The sequence below is a fragment of the Poecilia reticulata genome, linkage group LG8, assembly GCF_000633615.1.
Source record: "Poecilia reticulata strain Guanapo linkage group LG8, Guppy_female_1.0+MT, whole genome shotgun sequence".
Lineage (NCBI taxonomy): Eukaryota > Metazoa > Chordata > Actinopteri > Cyprinodontiformes > Poeciliidae > Poecilia > Poecilia reticulata.
In genome coordinates this window covers 10,977,694-10,990,257 of record NC_024338.1, presented here as the reverse complement: position 1 = coordinate 10,990,257, position 12,564 = coordinate 10,977,694, and the positions used below count along the sequence as shown (strand labels likewise).

The window sequence follows — 12,564 nt, the reverse complement described above, 5'->3', positions numbered from 1 at the left end:
ATTTATATATATTTATATGCAGAACACTCCAAATCAGGGTCATACTCAGGAAGATGCATTTGCATGCCATATGAAAATACACTGATAAAACCATGTTGCATGGCTGTTTAATGGATTACTGAGGCCACTCTGCATGAGCTCACAAATGCACCCATCCTTCATGACTGTATGCTTGCATGAGAGCACACGCACACACACACGCGCGCGCACACGCACACGGCCACCCACAGTCTCCTTGAGTTTATATTCCAAGGTGTCTTGTTAACAGGAAAGTCTTGCATTCAACAAGCACTTAGAAACATACTGTCCTGCGCGAGTGTTGTCCATCACAGTGACAAAGTGCAGCGGGTCAGCTCAGAGGAGGAAGTAACTGGGATCTACACCTCCTCACCTGTCAGCTTCGCTTTCTGCCTGTCTGCAGCTGCTGTCAGACCATCAATCTTCCCTTTCTCTCGTTTACATGTTTCCTCTCCTCTCTGTGCACATCCACTCCTTTTGCTATCCGCGCTCGGTCTCTGATTTGCCACGCCGGGTCCAGAGCGGTTCCGCTTCGGCTTATTTTGAGCGCTAAGTGCCTTGCAAAGTATTCATACCTCCCTTTTGTGTTTTCGTAGTTTGTCACATTTTGATGGCAAACGTCAGTGTATTTTATTAGGATTTTATGTGATGTAAAAAAAAAAAATAAATAAATAAATAAAAAAATTTAAAAGTTGGACACTATGTCTCCCTTAAACTAAACACAGTGTTAAAAGAAACCTTAAAAAGTCACCTACCTAGTAAATAGAGTCCACTTATGTGTAATTTAATCTCAGTAAGAGCACAGTTGTTCTGTGAAGGCCTTAGAAAATTGTTTGCTAGTGAACAAAAAACATGAAGACCAAGGAACACAACAGACAAGTCAAGGATAAAGTTATGAAGGGGTATGAAGCAAGGTTTGGTTTGAAGAAAAAAACTATATTCCAAGCTTTAAACATATCAAGGTCGTAAGAACATTCAATTACTGTTTTAAAAATGTCTTACAAGTAAAAATCACTCGCTCACTAATCTACTAGTCAGAAAGGCTGCCAACATGTTCGTGGTAATTATAGAGATCCATAGCTCAGGTTGAGAGAATCTGTCATGATCAGAGTCGGTAGAAAGAGGGCAGGAGAAAAATACAAGAGAAATATTGTGAGTGGCTACAAAAGACTTAAGACTGGGGTGGAGGTTTGCCATTCAGCAAATCACCAGCCTAAACATCCGGCTGTACCTCCAACAGAAGAGCTGAGATTAAAAACGGCCAGGATTGTTTGAATGGTCCAGTCGAAGCCAGAGTTTGATCCAACGAAGAATATTTGGCAAGCCTTGACGCTGATGGTCACAGGGGATCTCCATCTGAAGAGAGTTTGAGATATTTAAAAAAATAATAAAAACACTGAGCAAACTATTTAGTTAAAGGATGTGGAAAGCAGGTAGAGAAACATGCATTAACCCAGGGGAGTTATATGAAAACGCAGACAGTTAACCACGACTTTGTTTTGGTGGGTGTATCACATTAAATCCACAAGAAATACATTGAGCTTACATGTTGTAGCTCAGCAAAAGGTGGCAAATGTAAAAAGATATCATTTTTATATGTGACCGTATGGGCTTGTACAGCTAATCTTTCTACAGATTACTGTTAGATGGTGGAGCCTTCACAGGACTGGAGAGTCTAAAAGGCCCTACTGGAAATCTGGGCTTAATGTGTGTAAGAGGAGAATAATTCATCGTGTTTCTCTGTAAAGAGCCCTCGAGGCAACCTGAAAGTGACAGTTCAACCTTTACCATTAATTTAGCTGCATGTGTTGACCTTATGCTTCCTTTGGACCAGCGTCCTTCTATATTGCTTCATTTGTAATCACAGCAGTGCATTTACCGTAAAGCCTGTTCTTAACCTTTGTGTGTTGGGTAGGAAATGATCTTGCGATTGCCGTTCCTGTGGGGGTTGAAGCTTACATGATACAGCAAACGGTGTGCGCTGGCCATTGTGACTCGTGTGCCTTGGTCACGAGAGATTTCATTTATCTTCAGTCCCCCTTTTTCTGTTGAACGTTCCTCCCTTTTCTTACACTGAAGTGAATACTTTCAGTTTGCCGTTGCCCATCGAGTTACCAAACATACTTCTGGAGTGGCAACGTTTCCTCTGCCTTTTGTGCTCCTGTGTTCTTCCCACAGCGAAGAGCACAAGAAGAAAGACGTCGTAGTTTCTGCTACGCGTCGATAAAAACACCTGCTGGAAGCTTGCAGGGGTCTTTGTCGAGGCTATTTATTGCCCACCTATGAGACACGAGTCAGATACGGTGCTGCCACAAAGTAACACAAGTGAAGGCCACTACATGAATCAAAACAGCACAACTGTGAAGTGTTTCTCTGAGCTAATGAGTCGCTTTGCTGTGCTTGTGCCTTGTGTCTTTGCTTTGCTTCATTACGTCTCTCTCTCTCTTTCTCTCACTCGCTCTCTTTGGGATCTGTGGCAGTGGTGATTAAATGGCTCATATCAGCAGTGAATCTCTCTTTATGAGCCGCTCTTTGCACGTGTTAATACATGGCTAACCAGCCTCGCTCCATTGAATTTCACTTGGCCCGCTTTAAGTGCTGCGGTTAATCCACCCCGCTCACGCTGACTATTTATTGCTCTACCGCTTCGAAGAAATACTGCCAGGATGCCCAGACAGCATTTCCGATTTTGGCGTGTTTTGAAATATTGCTGAGAAAGAGCACATGAGCTGATCTGTATGTTCTGCGAATTAAAGAAATCTGGTTTCAAGTAGTTTTTGGGGAAAAAAAATCTCTAATATCACATTAAAAAAAATGGGACACATTGGTTTAGCTGATGATTACAAAGTACTTGCTTGAAATGTCTCACCATGCTCTCTTTACAGACACATCCCACAGCATTATTGCCTCTGAATTGTCAACAACTGGTGCATCTTGGAGGAGGTTTTGTCTCTTTTGTCTGTGATGCTTTTGCTGGTATATTAGAGCTAATGAATAATTTAAAAAAAATTAAAATAAATCCTGCAATATCTTTGCATGTTTTCATACTTTTTCATGCAGATATTCACGAACATATTTAAGGTCTTCCATGCTAGAGATAGTCACAGAGAGGATTAATGAGATTGTGTTCTTCCAGGATGATGGGAGTGGTCGCCGTTTCGTGTTTCTGTGGCTTTTAAAGGCATCTGTAAGTGAAATAAACTCTTTGCAGCAGATCAGAATGGCAGAGATTGAGCAGGCATCACTGAAGTCGGAGCCACTCTCGGATAAGTCCTCGTCTCCTGCTCTCCCTGATGACCTGAGCCTGGACGAACACACCAGCTACATACTGCTGATGCAAGACGGGAAGGTGAGTTTGAACTGAGGTTGACAGAGAAAACACTCCATATTATAGGAGAAACAGTAACTCAAAGGAGCTGGAAAAGATACCAAAAATACCATAACACTCTTACTCTCAGATGTAAACTGCCAAATGCCTGAAAAAGATCTGTTGTCTTTTTGTTTTTTTGTGTGTCATCTCTGGGTGTGTGGATCTCAGAATTGCACTGTAATGTCATGTTTAGTTTTTGTTTGTTCATCATATTATGTTTTTATCATGTAAAGCACTTTCAACCACACGTTGCTGGTATGTGCTGTACAGATAAACCTGATTTAATACATAATATAAAATATATATAAAACCTGTTGATTTTAGCTTTACCTTTATGTAATAATTTCATTCAGATTTTTTCCATTGTCTCTTTAATAATTAATTGAAGAAATCTGAGCTTCCCTTCTCTTAACAGAACTCCTGTCGCAGCCTTTTCTAATTGAAAAGTTTTTAGTAATTTCCTTGGACATTTGATAAAGTCATTTAATAGTTCACCTTAGAAATAATAACTGCAAATAGAAGTTTCCTGGATTGCCTTGGGACAGGTGTTAACAATAACTCTGCTTTGTTTCAGTGGTTTCAGTTCAGTTATAGTGATATTTCTAATACAGATATTGTGTTCAGAAGGCCTCTTTATCTCTTGCTCTGCGTGTATCAGGATAAAATATCTTGTCTTTGAGGAGCCCACAGTCTCTAACCACTTCAGACCATCTCATGAATAAATCCTTGCCCCATGCTCCCTTTAGCCTCTTTTCCTCGCTGGTTCTCATGCCTACCTTTCTTTGACTTAGTCTCACCGTGAAGAAATTATCTGTAATGCTTCACCTTTTTTTCAGTCTTACATCTCTGGTAATTACACAGCTGTCCTGCACTTTCCTCCAGCCCCTCTATCTCTGTCCCTTATCATTTTCTTCGTAACAGGGTAATGCTTCTTGTTTCTGGATACCCAGATAAAGGCGCAATCACAAAGTACGACTTTGATTCTCTGCTCCTACTTTTTAAGAGAATGATTGAAGTAAGAAGAGAAGAAGGGGGGTTAATAAATGAGAAAATGTAAACTGAGCACGGCATAGTTTAGAAATCATGTCATGCAGGTAGCTTATTAATCTCTTTCCAAAGTCAAATTATGTTCTCACTCCCCTGTAGGATGGAGAGCATTTCTCTATAACCATTACGCCTCACTGAAATACTGAGTTTAGGGTTAATCTACAGTAAATTAATGAAAATCGATATGCTTCTCTCTGAGGGGACGGAAACAGTCTCACTGCTAATGTACACGCGAAGGTGGCCTTTTTTTTATTACATGGATGGAATAAACTCATTTTAGCAAAAGCTCATATTGTTCACATTAATCCCATTATACCTACAATAACTTACAATTTCAGAAAGATACATATTACTTGTGTTTTTGCTGTGGAGCAAATTTTAAACGTGCTATTCAGATGAACGTGAATTCACTGTGAAGAAGGTTAAAGTGTGATCAGGTTTTCAAACAACATCCCAAATACTCTCAAGGAGTATTGTTCAATCTGTCATTTAAAAATTTAAAAGAGTTCTACTGCAAACTTAATAAAATATAGGCATGCTCAAAGGTGGGTAGAGTAGCCAAAAAATCCTACTAAATGAACATTATTTACTTCTACTTGAGTTAAAATACATTGAAGTAATTCTTTAAAATTACTCAGGTAAAAGTAAAAAAAAACTGTATGATAAAAACTCGACTTGGTCTCCAATTCATTAACTGTTCTTATTTAATCTGTGATATCCATGTAATCATGCAGACAAAATACAAAACTATGTTCAGGTCTTTATACTAGCAAAAATAAATCACATCACTGCAAATTAAAAAAAAAAGAAAATTGGATACTAAAAACACACACTTCCAAAATTCGGTTTTCCACAACATAAAGCTTTTGACACCAACACTAGTAAGTCATGTATGCATGTCCAGTGATCCACAGTTTACTAAATATTTAGTTGACCCTCAAATGGCACAACATGCTCAGCAGACAGAAAATAACATTAAAACAATTACTTATTTTTTTTCTTAAAATAATTCTTGTTTTGTTTGTTTCTTGCTTCAAAATTATTGTACTACTTTATATTGGGCTATCACATCAGAGCAGTAAAATACATTAATGGTTGCGGTTGTAATATGAAACACAGGAAAGTTTATGTGCATTTCTCCAAGACAATGTGTATTAGAAACAGAAATTCCCCGCTTGATTTTCTTTTTTCTTATATCAAAACATTAACATGATAATAGCTGCTAATAATAATTTCCTACTGTTTAAAGAGGCACTTAAATGAAAAGCCAGTGGAATGATGTAAATCAGAGGACATGTTTAATATCCGTGCAAAGCCTCAGGGACTGTTCTGTTCTCATAATTTTGTTCTCAACCAGGAATTGTCACATTGCGTGTACAATAATCTAAGCTTGACTTGCCCCTTTGGAAAAATCCATTAGACTTTATGGACCACATTTAAATGTTCTTATTTGTCATTTTACACATGTGACCTTTTCTTACACGTTAAATTTCTTACTCCATAAATCAAAGATTTTGATATGGAAAATTGGCAATTTTTGACAAAAAAAAGTTCACATACTTATCTGCATTAACACAGACAATCACATTCATTCTCATTGAAGATTTTTTTGCGCCCTTTCTTGTTCTCCTTTAGGGAAGGTGCAGCAGCAGCTCCCATAACTCTGATGAGGCCGGTGGTGGAGGAGGCGGCCATGGAGGTGGCCGTCAGACTGAGGAACAAGGTCAAGGTCAGGGGGCGTCCCTGCAATGCAGGGCTTCCGGCTCGGACACAGAGACTGAGACTGAACTGCAAGAGATGGAAATGCAAACATACCACACAAAGATGTGCTCACCTCTCTGCTCCCCTGGTCAGTAAATTCCCACAAGGCTGTTTTTGAAGAAAGTTGTGTTTCAATCTTACCATGATCGATCAAATGAATCAAAGTGTGGTTTGAGGTGATGTTTTGATTTGCTCACCACTGCATGAGCCCGTTGAGAAGCAGAGGTAGGTAAAAAACGTAATACTAAACATTATGACAAGCTTGGCATTGTTTTGTTGAAGTAGTGCGTCATGTTTAGATTGAACTGAGATGTATAAAGGTTAATCTAAATTAAGTCAAAGCCAAAACCCAATACCAAACTGAATGCTTTACTGCAGTAATAAACCCCTAGAGACGGAAAAACAAAACTGCTGGAATAATTTGCTCTTCTATATTCATACCTTGTGCTTATCGTGCTTCCAGAATGGCTGTTAAATTAAAATAACCAAAATCAAATTTAAAATACATCGCTGAAGCAGATGACTTGCGCAGATAAAAGAAAGGCTTCATGAAAAGACGTCTAGAAATGAATCACTGCGGTTCTCTCCTGAAGGTGGGATTTCCAGCATCAGCAGCAAGGAAAGAGGCAAAGGAGACGAGGAAAAGGGGGCCAGTGGCATTTCTACCCTCTTTCATCTGCCTGCTGAGTTTTTCCACTCCGCAGGAGCAGCCATTCCGGTACCTTCGCGCAGTCGGAGCCTGCATTTGTCAAGAGGCCTCAGGCTGACCTCCCCAGCCTCTTGGGTCTCTTTCCGCTCTCCTGGAGCCCCTCGAAAGATGCTCTGTGCACAAGTAAGCAAGGGGAGGTTACAAAACTAAATAAAACAGTGGAAAGATAGCACATAGGGTGATGAATGAGAATGAAATTAATGTGAGCAGTGGCACTTTTCAAAAAAAGAAAACGTATTAGTCGATGCGTTCACTCTTTCTTTTCCACTCCTCCTTTCTCCAGTACCCATCCCACAGTGACTCGTCCCTTGCCACTGGCAGCTCTGAAGGCAGCCTCCAGACAACCCTGGAAGAAGGACTGAGCTTCAGTGTTTCTCCATYGCAGAACCTGGAATTGCCAATCCCAACAGCTTCCTTATCACCCATGTGCCCTATCTCGCAGCCTGAAGACAGAATTACTATTTCCTCTCCAGTTCAGGCCCTAAAGCCTAGGGTGAACCCTCCATCTTCTGTAACCCTTCTGGCCACCAGGGGACACCAACGGAGCCAGAGCAGTGGACGAGGCAGCACAAGCCCCGGCTACAACCGCGACGACTCCATTGACCCCTCAGATGAAGACTTGGGCATAGGCATTGGCTCGTCTATCGGTGGCTGTGGCTCCAGCCAAGCTGGCAACAGTGAACATTTATCAGAGGCGCTGAGCAGCGTGTCACTGACATCTTTGCTGCCGCCTAGCACCATCCTATGCCCTGGAGGACAAGTAAAGAAGTGCAACAGCACAGGTAGCCTTGACAAGGGGGGTCTTCTGCTGTCTTCCCGGTGCAGGGAAGGCCACAGGGAAATTATGGGAATGGAGCTAATGGACCCCCAGGGCTTTTTGGCCAACCCTTGGACAGGAGTACTAGGTGACAGCAGAAGAGGAGAGGGAACTGGAGTAATAAAAGATGCAGAGCACAGCTTGAAAGGGAAGAGCTCAAGCCAAACAACAGTGGGGTCTTGTCGAAAAAATAGATGAAACCTACTGTTTCGTTTTTCTTCGTCTTTCCATTTCTTGGAACTAAACCCATTGCCGTTCCTCTCACTCTCTCTGCTTCATCAGTGAGACAGAGGTCTGATGAAACATGATGCTCGGTATTTCAACACCAAATCCTCATCTTGCCCCTCAGCTTTTTTATATACATTTTTGACAATTCCTGTATGTGCTATCTAGGGGAGTGGCCTTGGTTGTGGTTGATGTTTGCAGAATTGGCTCGTAGAGTACACACCCATGGGCAGAGGAGTGGCTCCTCTGCTGTCTTAGGAGATGTGTTCCTGCAGGATCCGATGGGACGTTGTGCTCACGCTGAAAAACAGCAGTGCTTGTTTACAACAGGAAGTCAGTCGAGGAGGATGTTAGGGAGCTAAACCTTTAAGATGCAATAGCGAGTTAGTGTTGCTCTGAAGCAGTTTCCTCCTCTCTCTAATGGGTTGAAGTTTATTGGGGTTGAAAATAAGAAATCCAATCCATTTCAAGAGACTCTGTTTAAAACTGTTTGTGTCTCAAAGACAGGGCTAAATTTAGGCTTGTGGAGGACCTACTGGGATGGAATACATCAAGGTGGAAACTAAGGCTGGGAAAGGGAGGGCAGATGTAATATCTGCCTTTCTTGGCAGACCTTCGGCTTAGATCCGACGTAAATGTGAGGATGATGGAAAGTTCAGTGTGGTTCGGTCCGGGTCTGTGTTTGTGTTCCCGAGCACTGCCTCAGGTATCCAAGGCATGAATTAAATCATCCTCATTGCTGGCTGTACCGCATTTCAGTGTCTCTGAAACCTGACTGTAGGTATATCGACATTGTGTGTCTGTCAACTTGGTCGTCATGAAAATGGAAATAAATTGAGGGACAGTGGAGGTAAAACTGTGCATGAAGTGATTCGTGAAATTGGTTATTTTTCATTCTATCTCACTCATAAACATGGGGGAATAAGTGTGAAAGAGAGGTGTGGAGAAAGGACTCAAAATCCTGTCAGAGAGCACCTAAGTGTGTGCATGAAGCAACTTTTTGTGCACTGAAATGGAGATCTGAGGGCACTCCTTTTGACTGCACTCCTTTATCAGCATCTTCAAGGATTCTAAATGAAAGGACCCTGTCGCAAAGAACCTTGACTGCATGATGGGATTGCATCTAACCATGATTTTTAAATCTATATACAGATGTGTAAAGATTTCAATGTCGGATGATAACCATGTGATTCCTATTCCACTATTTTTGTAGACAAGAGAATAGGCACGTTTGCGTATTGCCATTAGTTTGTCCTTATTGAATCCCTGCAGTGTCTTTGACTCGTCTAGGACTTTTTGTCTGCCAGTGGCTTCCAATTTTGTAAAAATTTTTTAACTGAGGGCGGTGCGTAAAATGACAAAGCAAAAAATTTCAAAGAAATGTGTGCGCTGAAGTGATTGTCCCCTGCACATTTTCCTGTGGGAATACTTGCTCCTCAAGGACTTTGGGAGTTGTTGTTTTTTTTTGTTTGTTTTTTTTGTCTTGGGTTTCCCATGAGTTGAAGTCTGTGGACGACCAGAAATGGGAACAGCCATATTCACTCACCACTTGTGGACATTCTAGCTCACAAACATGGCTGCAACGTTCTTTGCACGTAGCCTCATGACTGAAAACATCTGACAGCATAAACCATCACGACAAAAGCTTTAATTTTAGAGTTACATCACAACATATCGGTTACGGGCACCCTAGTGCACCTTAAGCATGGTTCTGGGATTGCAATACAGTATGCTACTTTTATCACATGATACTTCGATGCACTCATCTGCTCCATCTCATTGTAGCAACCCTTTCTAATTTTATTGTTTAATTTTTTTAAAAATGTGCAAAGTTTTTTTTTTCTCTCTCTCTCTCTCTTTTAATGAAAACTTATTTTGGTTTCGGCCACTTAGAGTATTGCTTCATTCAAAAAGAGGATTCTGATGCCTGAGGTAGACTGTTGTTTTAAATAATAACTTTAGTTTGAATTTTTTCCAAGAATGAACAAAACATAGAGGCCATGTGGGGAAAATGTGAGGTTTTGACCTCATTTATCATGCAAAATCACAACGATGACTATGTTTTATCATGAGTTTGTTTTAGATGGGCAAGGCAGTTACATGTGTGAAAGTGTGCGTGTGTGTGTATGTGTGTGTCTGTGTGTAAATAACTTCAGGTAAAGTGACTTGCCTTTCCCTGAAGTGTCCTGTTTGTCAGTGAGGAGGAGGATACTTGTGGTATAAGGATGAAGATGAAAAGGCAAAAGCAACCAAGGGCTGTTTTAGCTTCAAAGATATATTGTCCTATTATATCTTTTTAAGACGAACTGTTGTCAATGAACATGGCATCAAAAGGTTAAGCCTGACAACACAGCAATAAATGTTCCATGTATGTTCCCTGGGTAAACGATGTCAATGTGATTTTTATCTCCTCAGAACAACAGAATTCACCAGTGTCTGTTTCCACTTTTATTTGTCTGAAACACCCAATCGGAAAGCACCTCTGCCCTCTCAGATACCAGTCAAAGAAGAAGAGATGGGCTCCAATTGGACAACTTGAACAAATGAGGTTATTGAACTCAGGTCGGGGGGTAAAAACCACTAGTAATATCTTATACAATAGCTGTGAAGTTGTGCTCAGACAGAATGCAAAGCAGAATTTAACCTGGTTTGATTCAGTTTTGACATTTTGCCCTGTTCCTATGTGCTTTTAGCAGCCAGATATGAGCTGTAACACCACATTAAATCTTTGTGCGAACAAAGTGTGCCTTTATACATTGTGCGTGCAACAGCTCATACTGTGTCTGATTACAAATGTTTGTCAGTAACTTAAGATGATTTTACCACATTACCCTTATTCAGTCTTTTTTTCTAATTAGCTTTAAAAAAAAAATTTAAAAATTGACCAGAGCCATTTTAAATTTTTCCAAAAAATCTGGATATCTCTAAGGCTAGCTTTAAGATCCAAAACTATATGTACCAACTAAAAAAAAAGATACCACTGGACACAGTTTATGCAAACTTTGGAACAAAACAACTCTTAGCAACTTGTTACAAAATTAATATCCAAATTATCCAGTACTCATTAGCCCAGGTCACTGTACAGACATCATTGAAGCCTCATGAATCACATGTAAATCATTTTTTTCAAAAGAATCACAAACACAATACTAAGAGTGTAAATCGGTACATGTATTGCAGCTTATTATGTATGATTATTTATGTGTAGAGTAATGCTTCCACCTCTCAAAGTTCACCTGTTCTTGTCTGAACCTCAAATTATTTTTCAGAAATATTCTCTGTATACACAAATAATAATCAAGGATCCATACTCCTGTTCAGCATTGTCATCAATGCCATCATGTGATAGGACTCGAAAGGTGAAAGTCGTCAAATTTGACAGAAAAGTGACCATTTTTCTCATTAATATAAGCAGAGGCAGGAGTGATAATGAATTCTTTAGGTAAAGCCAGATGATTTTGATATAAGATTTTTTTATTATTATTATTTATTTAAAATGGCAACCCTTAACCATAGCACAAAGACAGGATTTTTTTTGGAAAAGTGTAATTCTCAGTTTTTGACTTTCCTGTAGTTAGGTCTGCTATTTTTCGGCTCTACTTTGTACTTAAGTCATAGTCAACCCAGGACCAAAACTGCTTTGCCTTCTGTCCAAACACACTTTCCGAGTGTATAATTCACAATTGTACATATTTATGTATTTTGAGCTGCATGTATGCATTGCTGCTAATGATAATGGAAATATAATTAGTATGCATCTTAAAAGAAAATGTACAAAGGTAAAAGAAATGCCCCAATGTTTTTGACCGCTGCTATGAAACCACAAAAAAAAAAAAAAAAAAAAAAAAAAGCAGTCTGAGTCAGAAACGGTTGTTTTGTTCCAGTGAAACTGTTGAAAAATATAAAAAGATTGTTTTTTCATGAGATGTTATACGTCTACTCTTCATCTTCGCAAACGTTATTTACATTGAAAGAATTGGTCCCGACAGCCGGCCGAGTCGGAACAGTTAGAAGGAAGAAACGGGAAGCTGAAGGCAGGATGGAGACGCAGGAGCAGGAAGAGTCCAGGGATGACACGGACAGCTGAGTGAAGTTAACAAACAGCGGTGAGATGCTGCAGAAGAGGGAACTTCTGCAGACAGCTTGTCATCGGCAGCAGTGCCCAGCGGAGCCGTCAGCGCGAGAAAGCACATTAGGCATGCACACTGAACTCTGAGGTGTTGTTTACCTCACACCCTCGACCGGTCGGCCGGCCGGCCAGCCAGCCAGCCAGCCCTCTGCCTCATCTAACCTCTTGAAACTGGTTTTCCCTCCAGGCCGCTGTCCTTCAAATGTCACAGCAAGAGTGTGGAGGTATATGTGCGTGATGAGTGGAAGGTGTGTTTGCATCTTCGTTACTCTGAAAGGGTTTTTTTTTATTTTTTTCATATATATGTGCGGATTTCTGAATATGTCAGTCATCTCTGAGGTTTTCCCAAGAAATGCCCTGCCATCTGACATTTTGGGGGCTTTTCCTCTGGTTTCCTTCTGTCTCAAAAGATTGTCCTCACAAGATACTTTCCTGCTGCACAAGCTCCAGTGGTGAGGATTTGATTACCTTCCCATGGCAACTAGAAG

General features: G+C 40.5%; 1 protein-coding gene across 5 annotated transcripts in view; it reads left to right on the top strand.

The window, feature by feature from the left end:
* LOC103468615 (voltage-dependent T-type calcium channel subunit alpha-1I) overlaps nt 1-11,797 on the top strand; it is a 159,930-nt gene extending 148,133 nt beyond the window's left edge. For 3 of the 5 annotated variants that reach the window (XM_008415791.2, XM_008415790.2, XM_008415787.2), the window contains 4 exons: nt 3,230-3,367; nt 6,071-6,284; nt 6,790-7,028; nt 7,189-11,797. In XM_008415791.2, coding sequence (XP_008414013.1) covers nt 3,230-3,367; nt 6,071-6,284; nt 6,790-7,028; nt 7,189-7,920 — 1,323 coding nt within the window. In that variant the 3' untranslated portion in view covers nt 7,921-11,797. The remainder of the gene's footprint in view (nt 1-3,229; nt 3,368-6,070; nt 6,285-6,789; nt 7,029-7,188) is intronic. The other 2 variants (XM_008415792.2, XM_008415789.2) reach the window with 1 other exon arrangement.
* The last annotated feature ends 767 nt before the right edge of the window (nt 11,798-12,564 follow it).